General features: G+C 45.1%; 1 protein-coding gene across 2 annotated transcripts in view; it reads left to right on the top strand.

Annotated features, from left to right (window-relative positions):
- The first annotated feature begins 15,808 nt into the window (after positions 1-15,808).
- NHS (NHS actin remodeling regulator) overlaps positions 15,809-18,829 on the top strand; it is a 367,311-nt gene continuing 364,290 nt past the window's right edge. For both annotated transcript variants that reach the window (XM_053580869.1, XM_053580868.1), the window contains exon 1: positions 15,809-16,613. In XM_053580869.1, the coding sequence (XP_053436844.1) occupies positions 16,058-16,613 (556 nt within the window). In that variant the 5' untranslated portion in view covers positions 15,809-16,057. The remainder of the gene's footprint in view (positions 16,614-18,829) is intronic.

Below are 18,829 nucleotides of genomic sequence, written 5' to 3' on the forward strand. Positions count from 1 at the left end.
GTTATTAGGGACCCACCTACACTGTGGGTAGTTACTTTCTTTTCTTTTCTTTTGAGACAGACTCTTATTTTATCGCCCTCGGTAGAGTGTCATGGCGTCACAGCTCCCAGCACCTCCAACTCCTGGGCTTAAGTGATTCTCTTGCCTCTGGGACTACAGGTGCCTGCCAGAATGCCTGGCTATTTTTTTGTTGCAGTTTGGCCGGGGCTGGGTTTGAACCCGCCACCCTCAGTATATAGGGCCGGCGCCCTACTCACTGAGCCACAGGCGATAGTTACTTTCTACTCTGTGCTTGTCTTCCTGCCAAATCTTTGTTTTCCTTTTCCAGCACTTCTGCTCTCCCCCCATGCTCACCCTCAGCACCATCCCCTGCCCCTCACAGCAGTGTTTCTGGTTTCTGTGGTCCTGTAACATCCACAGGGAAAATGATTCCTTTTCTGGAGTTTTCTCTTTCTACTCCTACTCCTGGACATGACTGTTTCCAAAATAAGGCTGACCTTTTGTCTCAAGGGCAAAGAGAGGGTTGGGATGATGAACATAACCCCACCACCATTTCTGGGATCATGATACGTCACCAATCCTGCTGCTGATGGGCCTGGGATCTTCTTGACAGAAGAATCCCAATCTCAGTCCTTAGATGTCCCTCCTCTGCTGTGACAGGGAATTGTATTTGTTCTTCTCCACCCTGCTCCGTGGTCTAGGAGCACCATCTGCATGGATTACATCAATAGGGCTCCCTAGTTTATAGGCTTCCAGTTGGGTTTGAATGGTGGAGAATGTCAGAAGTGGATGGGCGGTGGGAGGCAAGAGGGGGGAGGGCAGTGAGATCCAGATATTTATTCTACTCATTTCCATCTTTGGGCTGATTCTGTACCTTGACCTAAGGTCACCACTTCTTGCAAAGGAGTCTGTCTACATGACTCTTTGTCCTTCTGGTAACTTCCCTCCCATTGGGTCTAGGGGTGGTAGTTACTCTGTGATGCTTGTCCTAAGTCCCTGCACTGTGTCCACTTGCTACCATCATGTCATTAGTGCCTTCATGAGAGAATGCTCTTCAAATCATCCTCGTTCAAGTGTGTCATCTGTTTCCTATTGAGACCCCACCAGCCTTACTTTCCTGTCTTTTCCATCCCCACCCCACCTTTTGGCTCAACTTTGCTCTGCCTTTTATCTCACCTCTGGCACTATCTTCTGGCCTCCTTAGGCCTCTAGCATGAAGCTCAGTGGACCTTATGAGGCACCAGCTTATCCTTTGGGAAACAGCACCAAAGGAGCTATAGTGATGGGAAAAAGCCTTTCTGGAGCAAGAAACACAGACCCCCAGAAGTCTTCAGACTCGTGGTCTAAGCAAGATGTACATGAGCTTCAGTTGGCAGATACATACTTGCTGGGAAGAAAGGATAAGGATTGATTTGAAGTTGGATTGTTGACTATGGTCCAAGCCCACCACATTCCAATGTACTTGTCCTGAGCCTGCAGTGAGCCATTCCCAGATCATCTAAGGCCACAGCAATCTCTACAGCGACTGAATCTCAATAATGATGATAATGACAATTATAATCATCATAATGGCTACCACTGACTGAGTGCCAACTCTAAACCAGGCATTCTGCCTGGTGTTTTGTCTTGGTAAACCAGATGGAAGTTTCCATTTCACTCTTAAGTGTTGTCTCCCCATGGTATTTGGGAAAGGGACAGATTGAATTCCAGTCCATTCCCAAGTTGTCTACTGTTATCTCTCAGCTTCTCTGAGTCACGTGCTACTTCTGGCTCCACCAGGGGGTGCTAAGGACTTCACCATCAGTGGAGGTTCTGGAACTCCCACAGGACCTTCCCATCTGGTAAATTGCTGCTCCCTCTGCAAAGATCTCTGGGAAGTTGGGGGGATAATTGGGAGTCCCAACTATCACTTTCCTCCCCAACACAGCCAGACCATTGTGCAGGTCTATCAGTCTGAGCTGAAGATTTGAGGAGCATCAAAGGGGAAAAACCACATGTGAAGGGAAGGGTGTAAAATCGTAGGAACGCTCGAGGAGTCCAGCTGTCTCAGGGGTATTCTTAGATGCACACCCAGGTCCACCTGGTTCCCCATCCGCCCTTTCAAGTCAGTTCTTTGTAGAAGCCCTTCCTTCTTCTGCCTCTGCCACTTCCCTTTTGAAAATGTTCATCAACTGGAGCTGTTTTCACTCAGGATGCATCTTTTGCCCCCCAGCAAGACCTTCCTCCACTGCAAGTTAGTCAACCAGAGTACCCTGCAGTCTCCTCTCAGTAGGATTATGTCTATTGTCCCTCAAGACCCACACGCTGAGGTGACAGACAGATGCATGTCTTTACTCCTCAGCTTGCCTCACAGTAGCTGTGGACATTCTCTCTCTCTCTCTCTCTCTCCCCCCCTTCTCTCACAGAGATTTCTTGAGGACAAACATTAATTCTCAGGGACAAGTCTTTCTCTAAGTGCCTCCATGCTTCACAAGGCCTCTCTCTCTTCCACAGGGGACTTGGTACCTTGCATCACTATATGATCACAATTGGTTCTTTTGTTCATTTTTTCCTTTCAAGTTGCTCAGCCTTGGGTCTTTGGGAATAGCCTCTTTTTAAGGGAGCCCTTTATCTATACAAAGACCCTGTCCAGGTATAGAAATGACTATTTATAAGAGACGTTGCATTTCTTAGCTAAGATCCCTCTTCCGCCTAATCTTGGTATAATGTGGGTTTGGTATCTTTCCTCTAGTTCTTTAGCTCTAGACCCTCATAATCTCCTGTGGTGCCTGAGATTCTTTCCCACATTCTTTGCCCTAGTGGATGGCTTATCAATCGTGGCACAAAGGAATTGGCCTTCTTCCCTTTCTCTCTCTCGCCTCTCTATCACACACATTGCCAAGTCCTGGTGACGTTATCTCCTTGACTGTTTCTGGGACCCATCTCTCTCTCTCCATTCTTCCCATCTCCACTGTCCCCACCACTGCCAGTTCATGTCATCATCCTTCCCATCCTTTATCTACCATTACTATTCACTTTCCCACTATTTATATATGGTTATGCCTTCCCCCCACTAAACTGTAAGCTCTGTGAGAGGAGGGGTTTTATCCACCTGGTTCACTTCTGTATCCCTTGTGCCTAGCACAGTATCCAGTAGGTAACAGGCATTCAATACATATTTACTGAATGAATGAATAAATTGCTGAGTCCAATTCACTTACCTCAGAGGCCAGGAGATGAGGCCCCTAGCACTGTCCTATATACAGTAAGCCATCAAGGAATATCTGTTGGATAAATGGATATTTCTTTTGCTTAAGGCCATGTAGCTAATTAGTGACAGCACTTAAACCAAGTCTTCTTACTACAGTTGATTCTTAATCTTGGATGCACATTAGAAATACCTGGTGAGTTTAAAAAAATCCTGACTCCCAGGCTTCACCCTAGAGACTAGTCCAGGGGTCCTCAAACTGTGGCCTGTGGGCCTCATGAGACGGTGTGATTGTATTTGTTCCAGTTTTGTGTTTTTTTTCACGTCAAAATAAAATATGTGCAGTGTGCATAGGAATTTGTTCATAGTTTTTTTTTTTTAACTATAGTCTGGCCCTCCAATGGTCTGAGGGACAGTGAATTGGCCCCCTGTTTAAAAAGTTTGAGGACCCCTGGTAGACCATTAAACTGTAACTTCTTGGTGGGGCCCAGGTGCCAATAGTTTTTAAAGCTTTCCGGGTGATTCTGATGTGCATTTAAGGCTGAGAACTCTATTAAATCATGAAGCAGGGCCAAGGTAACTCCATACTCCTCATATTACATGTAATAGACAAAGTTGGAGAAAAATTTTAAATGTAGTAAGTGAATTGAACATTGAATTCACGGGTCCGGAAATAGCAGTCGCTAGTAGGAGAAAAGGAGCACGTCATCATCGTGTTGGGCTGGGGCCACACCATGGTAAAGTACCAAGATGGATTATTGCCAGAAGTGAACCCTGAAGGCAGAGAAATGGTTTGGGAAGGTAGGTGTAGGCACTAGAAGAAACTAATGGGAATGTAGTTGAGACTGGTTACTGGGAAGCTATTGCCTGAAAATCCTCTTAGACCACAGAAGAGTCACTCCAGGAATTTGGAGAGGCTGCTTTATTTGCATCACTTAAAATGGTCAAACCTCCAGCTGCGTTTAGCAAGGAAACCCTTTTAGACAATGCTGGCTAGAAGACCGTCATGCTGGGTGGTAGCAGCTCTAGTTGGTGGTTCATTTCATCCCAGAATTGCCAAGTCTTTTGCCTGAAGTGTGTTTTCAGAAGTGCCATATATAAAGCTAAGAATTATGACTCGAAAGAGAAGTGAGACAAGAGAATGCTCGAAGTCACTGAATTCACTGGGAGAGAATGTTGTGCTCTGGGTTTTCAAGTTTGTGTCCCAGATTGTATCCTTGGACGCTACCCTCACCACGGAGAGCTAACTTCATACAATTGGAACTCCTTACGGTGAAAATGTCTTGGTGAGAATTATTTTTCTAAATGCATTACGTAATTTCTCAAAATATGAGGGAAGAGCAAACTAATCTACCATCAAATAGCACAGAATTGGATTGCTTTGGTCTATCTGCAATGCATGTCATAAATAGATACTGACATTAATATATAGAGTGCTTAGGTTAGGTATTATAACTCAATAGAAAGTTGAATTAAAATACTATGTTTACATGGTCAATACATCTATTACAAAGAATTGCCCAGAGGGATTTTCTAGAGCTAGGAAAATGCATGGGTGGACCTGTCAACTAGGTTTTAGCCATTCAGTTAGCATGTATAGGAGAACAAGATTAAGGAAGAAGAAAGGTCATACTGATTTCAGGGATTTACTAAGACGGAATCCTCTGTTTTTGGTGGGAAAAACCAAACAAAAGTTACTGTAAAGCTGATGGAGTTGGTCCAAATGGAGACTCGATTCATTTATTTATTTATTTGAGACTCAATTAAGATCGATTTTCTTACCTCCCAGATCTCACGGTTCTTCCCTGTTGCATTCATTTTACACATTGCTTTATACTTGGGGCATGAACATAATCTACAGTAAACATTTCATGTATTTTAACATTAAAAACAGTAGAACAGCATCCAGGAATTTAGCTTGGGTTAATGCTGAACATCAATGTTTGGAAACATGTAATTTTAGAATTGGAAGGGTCATTTAGTTCAGTTCCTTCCCTCTGTATTTCTGAATATTTAAAAACCAAGATGTTTGCCAGGTGTAGGGGCTCATGCCTATAATCCCAGCACTCTGGGAGGCTGAGGCAGGAGGGTCCCTTGAGCTCAGGAGTTTGAGACCAGCTTAAGCAAGAGTTAGACCCCATCTCTTCTAAAAATAGAAAAAGTAGCTGGGTGTTGTGGCAGGCACCTGTAGTTGTAACTACTCCTGCTGAGGCATGAGGATTGCTTGAACTCAGGAGTTTGAGGTTGCTGTGAACTAAGCTGATTCCAGGGCCCTCTAATATGGGTGCCAGATTGAGACTGTTTTACACACACAAAAAGAAAAAAACGCAAGATGTTGTATTTGGAGACAAGTCATTGTAAAAGATCTCTGGGACTAGAGAATCCATAAACTCACTTCAGGGTTTTTATGGTCCGGAGACTTGTGTCATTTGTTCATTTTCTATTTTCCACACTTTCTTCTCTTGGTTAAACCCCATTCTTATTTAGGAAAAAAAAAACAACACAGTATAACAAGACAGGTCTTAGGGCAGAGGAAGGTTCCGTAGGGTATGGAACACTCAGGAGAAGTTTTTCCCGGAAAGACCATCACCCCAGTGCTGTTCAGACAAAGAGTGAGACACTTTAAATACTTAAAGACTATTATCCAACAACCTACGACTATAAAGAAAGACAAAGTTCCTGAGGCATGCCACAGCTCCAAGCTCAGCTTATGACAGAAGAATCATAGGACTCAGATCATATGTGACTCCAAAGATCAGCTATCTCAACATTTCTATTTTATAGACATTTGACCCCCTTTAAATTAAAAAACAAAACAAAACATTTTATCCTTTTTTTACTGTAAATGATAAAAGATTCCATTTGCAGCAAATATTGTTTAATTTTAGATTAACAAGTACTTAAAATGTATACTAGGAAATATATCTTAATACAATTTTTACTACTATTCACGATCTATAAGGCAATCTATAAAGACAAATTTTGATATTTTCCTAATTAACAAGTGGCATGATTTATTGCCTTAAATTGTTTACAGAAGAAAAAGTAGACTGTGTCAATGAATTAATTTTAAATTGAAAAAACATTTTAAATTGACATTTTATATGTATATAAAATGTATATTTTGATGTACATTCAGTTCTGGGACTGAATATACATCAAAACATAGTGGAAATTTAAAATCTATGTTCAGATATCAAATAAACAAAAACTATTTTGATGACATGATGTTAATAATTTATCTTGTGCTTTTTAGAAATGATGTATTTGGGGGGTTAAAAATGATAACATGAGAGGAAAGTTTGGTGCTATTTTTCATGAGCATAGCAAATCACAGCGTGAATCTTTTTTATTATCGCTAAACTCCCATGTACAAATGGAGATCATTATCATACTCTAAACTTAACATTAGTTATTGAGGTACAAGAAACAAACTCGTGTATATAAGATTTTGATCAGTGAAATCGGATCTGGAGGAGATTATTGTAATTATTCTATTCTTGTTTATATGTTTCACATTAACTTTTATTTCACTCTTAAGAATCTTTATGCAGCTTTTCTTACCCAGTGGCCAACTGAAGGTCAAATTAAATGATTTATGATTAGTAGTTAAAACTATTAGGATGTTATGCTGGTCACAACCAACATGGTGGCTAGCTGTATTCTGTTGAATAATGATATGTGTGAGATATAAACAAGTCCCTCTAATTTCTACTAACCTTAATTCAAATGGCAAAGTTTTATGATGTTTTTTCAAACAGGGAAATGCAAAGAATTATGTTCTTTATTAATTAAAGAAAAAGAGTGACAGACACTGTCTTAGATCAAGTTCCCTTTCGCAGAGTCTGAGGTGGGGAATCTTTGGTGCAGATGATTTAGTGAGGGAATGCTGTCAGGAGGAACCTGGGAGGTGTGACGGAAGTGGGAGTGGTGATGCCACAGAGGGCTCTGCAGTGTGAACACCAGAACCCAGTTAGTTCTGCACTGTACCACTGACTCACTGGCCATGGGCTGCCCTTCTGGTTGGGGGTGAGGGTGGGGGATGTAGCCTTCCAGGTTCCTGTGAGATACAGGAAATCTTCCCAGAGCAGGGTGCAGCTGTATGCAACTAACATCTAGAGCAGCATGGAGCTGAGTGTACCAACCAGGTAAAAGGAATCTGGAGGCAGAATTGATATCCCCTGCGATGGGCATAATTTCTTTTTATTATTTTAAGTGTATAAATCCACTAGAACCATCTCCTGAATACTCAAACTGTTACTGAACAAAGATTGTTTAATATCATTCAACTGTCTCTCCCTGGTTGGAAGGTAAGCTCCATGAGGGCATATCCTTGTTCTATTTAATATACAAATGGTTCCTTGGTTCCTATAATAGTCACAGGCATGTAGAAGGTATTTATTCATCTATGGAATGAATGAATGAATAAGACAGCTCCAGAACCCTGGTCTCCTGAATTTTGTGGCATTGCAATTACAGTGGCTGACCCAAATAGAAGGTTGTTTTTTTCTCACAATACAAGAAATCTGGTGAGTCCAGGTATAGGGCAGCTACTCTGCTTTATCATTTATATCCTAGGAGCCTTTTCTCCTTTGGATGTGACTTTCATACTCATGTATGACATAAAGTCCCTTCCACCTCAGTCTAGAATCCATCCTCCAGGGCCAAAGATGAAAAGAAGCAGGAAGTGGCAGCACCTGTATCAGGAAATCGATAATGTTTCCAGAAATCTCTAGCAGATTTCCGTGTAGATATCTTTGTCCAGAACTGTATCTATCATTTGGCCAACCCTGAATATTAGGAGGTCTTGGATGGTAAACAGACTGGCTGGTGTCTTGCCACACAGGTCAAAATTGGGATTCTGTTAGGAAAGAAGGAGCTAGTGAGAAACTGCCACGGGAGCAAAACAACACAAGGCCTATGGGTGTTTACAAACAAATATCCCTCCTCCCAACAGCAAATAAGGCGGAATTAAAATAAAAATGGAAACTAATTTTAAAAACTCAAATATCTTCTTTTCTCTTTTTCTGCTTCCCCATCCTTTTTATGACTTTCCTAGCAACCAGAGGTAGAGTTCTCCCCAAAAGTCAGTAGGAAGGAAATACTTTAAATGTGTTTTAAAACAGATCGAAATGAGGCTGTGACTGAGGCACTTGCTTTTTTTTCTACAACAAAATTCTTAGACAACTGTTTATTTTCATCCTCCTGGTCTGATATTCCATCTGTACACTGGTTAGTGTGTACGACGTTCCCCTATTAAATTCTCTCTCTCTTAAGTAGGAAACTCCAACTTTCTGCTAGTGTTGTTGTTACTATAGGAACTCCTAGGTGCTACTGTGCCTTCTGGTGAGTCTTGTGTTTCTCCATGGAGAAGCTTTCATTATTTCCAGACTCTTATTGAACCCATTATGAGACCATCGAGACAGGATGAGAAATAAAAATGACTACTTTGTGCACTGGGTTGTTATTCCTGGATCTTTACAATTGAGGTGGAGAAAGAAAACACCTCTGAAAAAAATAATTTAAGAGGCCTGGCTGGTTGGTTGTGTCACATTTGATCTCTGGAGTTCCATAATTCATGTGCAAATATGAAAAGAGCCACAGAAGTCAATTTTAGTGGCGTTTTTTAGTTAAAAATCTCCCACTGACAAAATCACCTTTCCCATCAAGAGTCATTTGGGCTTGCAATTTAAAGCTTGGCCCTTCCAGTAAAGTGCCTTTATGTCAAGAGTTCTGAATTTCCATTTCCAGAGTTCTTTCTCTGGCTGGTCATGCTGGGTTTGAACTGGCGTGTTGATCTTTTTGTGCCTTTGTGTTCCCCATTCATAAAATTGGCTGTACTTTGTGCTTGTATTGATGAGGGGGCACCAAGTCAAATATCTTGGCCCCCAAATATCTACCTAACACCAGCAGGGTAATTTTCAAGGGCAAGACACCATTTCTGCAAGTAGATTTGATAGTTAAGTTCATCAGAAGGGTGTAACAGTTCCTTCCAAAGAAGAAACCCCTTATTGCTAATTGGCCAGATAATGGGGTGTGTGTGTGTGTGTGTGTGTGTATCATTATAGCTCATCTAATGTAATACCATATATCATTATCCTAGTGAGCTTCCTATGGTGATGTTGCTATACATCCACAGAAAATACTTCGTTCTTTGGTTTTCTTATTAGGTTTGCTATCATACCATTCTTGTACCATTAGCATTTAACAGCCTGGGAAGAAGAAAGAACACACTACCCTGTTTCCCCGAAAATAAGACAGTGTCTTATTTTAAGGTGTGCTCCCAAAGATGCGCTAGGTCTTATTTTCAGGGGACGTCTTATCTTTCCTGTAAGTAGGTCTTATTTTCGGAGGATGTCTTATTTTCGGGGAAACAGGGTACTTACTACACAGCTCTTGGTAAGGCCAACACTGATGGAGAGAAGGTATTAAACTTCAGGAAGTTTTAACTTTCTTGCACCCAATTTCTCATCACTAATATCAAATTTGTATTCTTTCTGGGCCTCCTGATTTTGTAAAGGAAATAGAGAAAAGGGAGGAGGGGGACCAGGAAGAAACACAAATCAGGCTGAGCCATTTCCCGTGCCTGCGCTTACATCAGTGATTAATCAGACTAATGGGGAGTTCTAATTCAATGCTTTGCTACCCTTAAGTCCTGTAATTGCGGTGTCTCTGAACCCAAAGGAAACACGTTGTGCTCTGCGTGCCCAGGCGCATAGCTTTTAAGTCTTCATAACTCTGTAATTACTACAGTGCTTTCCTTCAAATCTGGCTCAATTTCACTTCCTTAATGAGCACCACAATCTTGATAAAGTTTGAAGTTTGCTGCCTCTGCTGTTCACAAGGACTCAATCGCAGACTGATAATGTGAGTTGTAGATTTTACTCCCTCAAGTTCCTCTTGAAAAGAGCTGATTTATTTCAGGACCACCACAGTCAAAAGCACTTCCTCTGGGTCAAGGCCAGCACTGGGTGTTTTCATCACTGAAGGGTGCCTGGAGAGCAAATTCTGAGCAGTTAAAATGGGGGGAGGGGAGCTTATGAACACCCCCCTCCACTCCCCAGCTGTTTAGCTTTATTAGTGCCATGTGCCCTAGAGACTGTGGTTCATCTTACCCAATTGAAGACTTTTCTTTATAGGAAATACATTAAAAATCTTCCACTTCCTCTTTATAAACTGAGCCCTGCCAAAGAGTGAAAATTACAAGTCAGCTTTTTCTTTTTCTTTTTTTTTTTTAAAAGCAACAGAATTTTCACATTCTTTTTCTTACCGCCTGTTTTTCAGGGTTTTTAAAAGACTTGTTGGCAATGCCATTTAATGATTCTAGTCAAAAACACATCTTCTCTTGCAGCTGGGTGGAGGGGCTCTTAATTTTAGCCATGCTGTTTTGTTTTTAACCACGCTTGGTCTCAGCTTTTGTCTCTCAGTTTCTAAGCTGTAAGAACCAGCACTGAAGCCGGTGTTGCTTTAGAATCCTTGCTCCAGCCTGTATTCCCCCTAGACAATGTTAATCGCTCTGGGATTCTGAATAGCACTTAATTCTTATCTATATTATAGCTTGCCTGGCGTTGCACTACAATTATTTGTTTACATGTCTGTCTACCCCACTAGACTGCACCCTTTGAGAGTGATGTTTATGTCTTCTTTCCTTTTATATCCCTGGCATCTCATAGAGGCCGAGCACCCAATAAATGTTTGCACGCAGTAAATGGAAGCATCCGGTAAATGTTTGTTGCGTAACCAACGGAACGAATAAGTGAATGAAACTCCATTGTTGTTTGCTATCACCATCTGCTTTTAACTCTGTCAGTTATTTTGAATTATGTATTTGCAGTTCTGACTAGATCCAGATTTGGCATGTTTAAAATTATATTCAGTTGTAAAACGTGAGGCTAGGATTTTTAAAGATTAGCAAAAAGAATTTCTCCCACTGGAAACAATGTGAGTAATCAACAGTTCTTTGCATAGGAAGATAAAAAGGCTGGTTGGAATAGTCTTTGGATTCACAGTCTTTGGAATTTTGGGAAAACCATTTAATAGCATTTTTTTTCTACCCATGTTTTTCCTGTCAGTATAATGCAGAGAGAAACTCCTGTCCTTCACACTTGGTAGATTAGATGAAGATTATTGAGGAAGAAAGCATGAGCTAAAGCAAAGGAAAACCTTCAGTATTGGTATATAGTCTTTTGTTCCCTGGAAACTGTACACATGTAGTTATCAACATACATGTAAATATACTTAGGAGTACAATGGCTTCATATTTTGATATGTTAATAAATGTGTCCCCCCCCCCAGTGTTTCCTGGGAACACCAGTACACAAAACCAATTTCAAGGTTCTTGAACTGGAATGCCTTGGACTTAAAGAGTTTCAAAAACTAAGCTAGGATGGCACTGGACACCATGTTTATGCCATAAATCAGTCATATGGAAGAGTGTGTGCTCCCTCTCTGAAGATGCCACGCAATCATGGGTGGCTGGCTTCTTCCTGTGAATTAGCAAAGCTGAAGGAAAGAGGGAGTTGGTGATGCTTGGAGCTCAACCATTGACATTAAATTTGGGAGACACTTTTAGAGAGCTTGAAGGTGGTCACCTCCTGATGTGGGGGTGACAGGGGTGAGTAACATCTTCTGTGACCTCTCAGTCTGCTATGTATAAGGCTCTCTCATCTTAAGCCTTTATTTTTCCCTTAAGGTGTTTTGTGTAACTTTATTTGTAAGTGCAGTTAACGTATAGGATGACTATGAGCTCTAAAAAGTTTTCGCCTTCAGTGTGAACCACATGACTTCCCAACAATTTCCAAAGAATGACAACCCCTCCCTCTGCCTCCACCCCTCACCACCCACTCTCAAATGTGATCTTTCTCCTTCACATGATATGGCAACTTACATTTTATGCACAAACCATATTCATTTATTTTCAAATTGTTGGATTTTACTTATGTAAATGGTTTTAGGTAACAGGTTGGGATAGAATGCTCATAATTTTCCCAATAAAATTAATGGAAATTGAAAAAAAAAGCTTTTTAAGTAGTGGCAGGGCCTTTAAGAGTGAATTAAAGTGATTAAAAAAGGAATAGGTTCAATCGGCTGGAGGGAGACTTCAGTCACTATAATTTAATGATTATGCCAACCTGCATATATCCTAGCATTTCTTGACATATTTTTCAAGTATAAATAATGTGGAAATGTTTGAATCAGGACATTTTTGGCGAGGGGTCTTATAGGAATCTGCTGTGCGGCTTATGAGATTCTAGAGGAAACTTGACTTTGGTTCTGTGGAGGCCTGAGGACAGCCAAGCTGAGGACAGAGGTGTCTTATGGTACTCTGAGTGCCAATCTTAGAGTTCAGCAAAGCAGAAGGGCTGGAGCAGGCAGGAGGTAACTGTGGGGCGTGGTGACACAGACAGGATATTTCATTCATTTTACAATGCCATGAGGTTTATACTGACCTGACATTTGAGTTTATGAGGAAATTGTGCTGGCCTAGCCTTTGAACCGCACAAAAAACTACTGGGAATTAAGCAACAGGGTCATTTTAAAATGCTACCTTTCCCTTCCATTTTGGCTACAAGTACAGGGTAAGTGAATAAGTGTACATGGGTGGTGGGGGACTGTGATTAGGAGAGATCAACAGACAGACCTGGTATAACAGTCTGGCTTCAGATAGCAACTTTGACTTCAGAACTTTCTGTGAGAAAACTCAGGGTAAAATGGTGCAATCCAGAATTTGAATAAGAGAGACACAGAGCTCCTGGGTGTGTTGAAAACTCATCAGCATTAAGACTACTCATATAGCCAATCAGGATTATATGTGCTTGATGCTCTTTTTTTGATTTCAGGATTTTAGTTCTATAAAGTAGAAACCAAAAGAAAAAATGTACGTGTGCGCGCGCACGCGTGTGTGTGTGTGTGTGTGTGTCTGTCTGTCTGTCTGTCCCATGGGGGTGGGCAGGGAAGGGTTAGGGTAGGGCCAACAGGCTGTGCTGAAGCTGCCCTCTCAAAGCTATTAGCGTTTTTACTTAGATGGTGTTACTAATGTTTAACAATCAGTTTTCTAAAGATGCAGAGGACTGAGAAGACATCAACCTACCATATCAATGAAGATGATCATTTGTATTAGTTTTATTTGGGGAAACTTTGAAGAAATCTGTCTTTCAAAGACCCCTGGATAAAAAACTAAAAGTGCCCTTGGAAAAGTCACTGGGGACCAAAGGAAGGGGAAGGGACAGTGAGAAAGGAGGAGATCAAAGACAAAATCAAAGCTCTTTATTTTTAAGCTGATGGCTTTATTAGCACACAAAAAGAAGTTCAAGAGATTACAAAGAGAGCACGCCCTTTTGCATCCTTGAACTGTGCTTTGAATCATTTTGAAATTGTGACTTGAGTCTGTGCTGACCACTTTGGGGCAGATACCAAGGTAGCCAGACTGTTCTTGAACTTAATTACTCCCTGGGCGCCTCCCTCTGCTGGCCCTTTGCCCTCCCCTTCAGATCACCTCTCTCAGGAAGGAACTCACCACTAAGTCTGAAACTCCCTGTAGGAGTGAGAGCCACATACCACTCATTGATGGCCCAAGTCAACTTTTCCCCTGGGCCTGCTCCCCTGGTGCCCTTCAATAGTATATTGATAGGACAGCGCTGGGTGAGAGGGAATGCAGCAGACTGTGGCCACAGGGCTTACTAACTGGACACCTTTAATAGCCCCCATTGTTCTGCTTCCTTGTGTTCTGGGAGGAGTTTTTGGCATGCCTGCCTAGCAGAACTCATGTTCAGAATTTTGAACATATTCAAAAATCAAGCTAAATTTTAAAATAGCCAACTTCAAGCTTTTCAGACTTGTGAGCTAAAGAACTCTTAAAAGACCCTGTTCAAAATATTTTTTTCATTTTTATTTGGAAACAAAACTAAAGTGGAAGTTGCAAGAAATGGGCTATGAACCACAATATGGCCTTTACTGAGACTCTATTTTAAACATTTTGCCTTATTTTCTTTGTTCTCTCTTTATACATACATACATACATGTTATTATTATTATTGTCATAATAATAATTCTTCTTGTTACTGAATCATTTATGTGCACCTTGCAGACATCATGATCTTTTATCCCCCCCCCACAAAGCTACAATCTGGATCTTTATGAACAAGGACATTTCCATGCCAAAATGTTATTTTTTTAGGTAGGCTATGACAAAAGTCTGTTGAAAACTTTATAACCAAAGTGTGGGCCAGTCCAAAGTGCTGACGGTTGGGCCTGGCTGGGTCTAGCACTAAAGGCAGTGAGAGAGGCGAGGAGACACCACTGCAGGTCTGGAAGACTTTATTGTTGCCATAAAACATATTTTTTCCATGTTCTCTTCAGAAACATGAAATGAAGGCTGCATTCCCAAGATCTGGCTTGTGGCTTTAAAATAAAAAATATTTTTACAGTATACTTTCTGGAGGGACGAAAGCATGTGTTTTATTAACATTTCTCAAACTCTTTTTGGGTCTTAGGCTGACAGCATCCAGTTTGTAGACTGCTGCAATAGAAAATGCATGCCTTTTAAGAAATTATACCTTTCAGTCAACTGAAGGGGAAAACTTTCCATTCTCTTGTGAATCATCATCTCTCCGATGGAGAACTTTCAAAACTCCGCTTAAGGTCAGCACAGTGGAGTGACAAGGAAGTAATCTGATGTTATCTTACCTAACCTGCAATGAATTTTGTAAGCAGTTTTCTGGGAGTTTTGCTCATTGGTGGTTTGGGTCTCATTCATGATATCCTAGAAAGACTGTGCCAGCGCAGGCGGCCACGTGATGCCTGGGAAGGAGGGTGAATAGCATTCTGGCCACTCTGGCCCTGAGGGGATCCACCCACACCCAGTGACCCTTCCCGGCGGTCTCACGGCACTGTCAAGAGCCCGGGGCCCTCCAAAGAGCAGCCCGGTTTTCTCCCTCTAAGAACCCAAAGGACTTGCACAAAACTGGAATTCGGCGAAAAACTTGCTCTAACACGCCAAACCTGCTGCATCCCTAATACCCCACCCTCGTCTCTTCGCGCTCGCTACCCACACCCCTACTCCCAACTTGAGGACTCCTCCCCCCACCACCACCACCACCATGCTGACAGTCTCAATGCTAAGTCCTTGGACGTGAGGAAGTATCTTAGCGCCAGAACGCGCCCGGCGCCGCGAGGCCACCACTGACTCCCAGTGGCCGCACAGGGCGCTGCGGCCCCCTCGCCCTGGTCTCCCCCGCCCTGCGTCCGCCCCGCCGCCCCCGCGCGGCCTCCTGCGCGGTGGCTGGAGGCGGATTCCTCTCTCCGGGTTTTCAGAGCGCCTCTCCGAAACCTCCTCCCCGCCCAGAGAGGGAGAGAGATCCCAGGCGCAATCGCTCCCCGGAGCGGCCGAGGGGCGCGCGGGGAGAGGCCTGCGCCGGGGCACTTTCAAACTGAGGCGCGCGCACACACTCACACCCACCCACCCATACACACACACACACACACACACACACGCCCATTTATATAGGCGGCGGCAACGGCAGTGGCCGGGGTGGCGGCGGCAAGCGCAGGAACGATGGAGCTGAGCCAGTCGACCCCTGTTGGAAGCAAGTGAGGACAGTCCAGGCGCACCCCAGGATTTCTGTGCCCAGTGCTTGTCATCCTCTCCAGGGAACGATGCACCCAGAGGAGGCCCGGCAGGACTGATTTGCTAGGGAGAGGGCGGGGAAGAGGAGGAGGCCAGGTGAACAGAGGAACCCCCTGCGTATTCTGACTGCCCGATCGCGCCTTTGCCCCATTCCTGCCTCCTCCCTGCTCAGGTGGGCGCGCCGGGTCTCGGGTTCACCAGGGGCGCTCGGAGGAGACCAGAAAGTCGCGGCCCGGCTGCGCGGGATGCCTTTCGCCAAGCGGATCGTGGAGCCGCAGTGGCTGTGCCGACAGCGGCGCCCGGCGCCCGGCCCAGCTGTGGACCCGAGCGGAGGCAGCATTGAGCCGCCGCCGCCGCCCCTACAGCCACCCGGCCGGCCCGACGAGGCCGAGGTACCGGGGCCAGAAGAGCCAGCCCGCGCGCCCCCCGCACCTCTCGGGCTGCCACTGCCGCCGCCGTTGCCCGCGCCGGCCGACCTGGCTCAGCTGCCGCACGGAGAGGCACCAGCGGCAGGCGAGGAGAGCGCGGCAGGGGTCCCGGAGGCGGCGCCTGGCACTGGCGAGACATCCTCGGCAGCGGCCGCGGCCGTGCTGCTCATGCTGGACCTGTGTGCGGTCAGCAACGCCGCGCTGGCCCGCGTCCTCCGGCAGCTCTCGGACGTGGCCCGGCACGCGTGCAGCCTTTTCCAGGAGCTCGAGAGCGACATCCAGCTCACCCACCGCCGCGTCTGGGCGCTGCAGGGCAAGCTCGGCGGCGTGCAGCGCGTCCTCGGCACGCTGGACCCCAAGCAAGAGGCAGTGCGTGAGTACCCGCGCCGTCTGTCCGCCCGGCTCCAGCGCCGCACCCTCGCGCCCTCCCCGGCCGCTGCAATTCCAGCCCCGCGGCACCGCGCCGGTTGCGGCTTGCACCTTACTCTCGCCTTTCCACCCCTCCCTTGCCCTGGGGCCCATCCCATTCCTCCTGGGACCGAGTGGCTAGGCAAGACCCCATTCAGTAATGCAGACGTGGAGGGTGGAAAGTTAAAAGGGCGGCCTCTGAACTCGCAGACAGCGTGAGCTGAGAGGGAGCAGAAAGGGAGCGCAGGAGGCGGAGAGGGTCTGTCCTTCACCTCCTGGGCTCACCTTTCAGGTCCTTTGGGTGGGAGGTGTTGCAACTCCTATGGTTTCCAGCAGCCCTGCACTGAGCCCTATAGCTCACCCTAAGTGTGCTCAAGTGTGGAGTTAGAGGGGTAGGGGGTCCTTTCAGGGCTGCTGCAGCACCACGGAGGTTTTGTCACTCTCTCTGTGACCTTAGGGCTGCTCTGAGCCCCGAACTTGTGCCTTGAGCTGGTGTGCGATGTAGCGTGGCGCCGCTCGACTCCTGGAGAGAACACCGCTGCGCTCCGCTGAAAACCCCTGTGGTCTGGAGGGGCCTCAGGGAATAAGCAGTATAGGTGGGGAGGGGCCCATGTCTGGGACACTTGGGAGATGGACTAGACTCCTGGGCATCTTTTCTGCCCTGAGCAGCCCAGGGTTCCTACTAAATGGCTCTGTGCCATCTCCCCTCCGGGGGTCTCACAGGCTGCCCCCGCTCGGTGCATTGTCGCCCAAATCTACAGGCGTGTGGACTTAGGTATGAACTAGTCCAGCCAGGCAGGCTGTGGGGAGAGGCGAAGAAGGAGGTCTGGGAGATCCCTGGGCATCTTTACTATCCACTGACTTTACTCTTGCGACACCCCAGGGCTCCCACTAGTCTTTCGGTGTCATCTTCCTTTCCAGGGGCACGCAGGGCCGTCCCCTTGCGCAAGGTCGCCGGAATCTAGCAACTGTGGAATCATTTAGGAACGACCCGGGGGGTAGACAGGGGCGCTGGGCTGGCGCGCCAGTCCTTTGGTGCCTAGTCCGCTGCAACGCTCGCGGCGATGGTGATGTCAGCGGCTCTGACTTACGTAAGAAGCTTCCTCGGTTGCTGCAGCAGCTGCGCCGGTGCGCAGTGGCCAGGGAGCGAGCGGGGCGGAGGCGCTTTCACGGCATCCTTCCCTGGGGATTTCCGGGCACCTCTGCCGCACAACCCAGCCCAGCCTCCTAGCGGTCCCTGCCAGCCGGCGCGTCCCCACCCTCAAAGAAAAACACCTTTGAACTCCGCCCCGGGAATTCGCTGCTTTTCTGCAATAACAATAATAATAAGCGTAATGAATAAATGATGTGCGCGATCGGTTTTCGCAGCTCTAAAAGACCCGGAGTTGGGTTAATGACTGGTTGTTTAAAAGGGCAATTCTGAGAATGAGTTCTGGAAAGAATTAGGATTGCCTTAGGCCAAGTCGTATTTTACTTCTGGGACTTGAAATGAGCGCTTTAATCCTTCCTCCTTTTTACCCTAAACCACACAGCGGGGACAGGCCCTTCACTTTCAACAGCGCTGATATCTGGGGAGCGAAGCTGGGGGGAGTGGTGATTTCACTTCAAACGAACTGGAGGGAAGTTTTTCAGACTGTTGAGCGGTGCATGCGGTGTGGTGCATACGTTTCCCGTGTGTGTGTGTGTGTGTGTGTGTGTGTGTGTGTGTGTGTGTGTGTGAGAGAGAGAGAGAGAGAGAGAGAGAGAGATGACACACACCCACGCCTCTCCTTAACTTAGATTTCACACAAGTGAAACTTGGTGCAAAACCAGAAAGTATCCTTCTCTCTTTTCTTTAGAGGCAGAAGTAGACGGTTACGTATTTAGAATTTATCACAGACCTTTCAAGTCCTTTTCCTAATAACTGTTTGGAGTACACACTAACAGTAAATGGAGGTCAGAGAGGATCTTGAGTGTATGCATGTAGTTGATGAACATATACTGTGTTTATACATAGTTATAGTGAATAAAGATGGGGCTAACACATATCATACCAAGGGATAGACTTAAATCTAGTATTTTTCTAAAATGCTATTTCCACGCTGTGTCCAGATCTCACTTTTCTCTTGCCCATTTAAATTTAGGATGGCATTGTTCTTGTTTGTCATGAAAGGTATCACCTTTGAGAGAAAAAACACAATG

The sequence above is a fragment of the Nycticebus coucang genome, chromosome X (assembly GCF_027406575.1).
Source record: "Nycticebus coucang isolate mNycCou1 chromosome X, mNycCou1.pri, whole genome shotgun sequence".
NCBI lineage: Eukaryota > Metazoa > Chordata > Mammalia > Primates > Lorisidae > Nycticebus > Nycticebus coucang.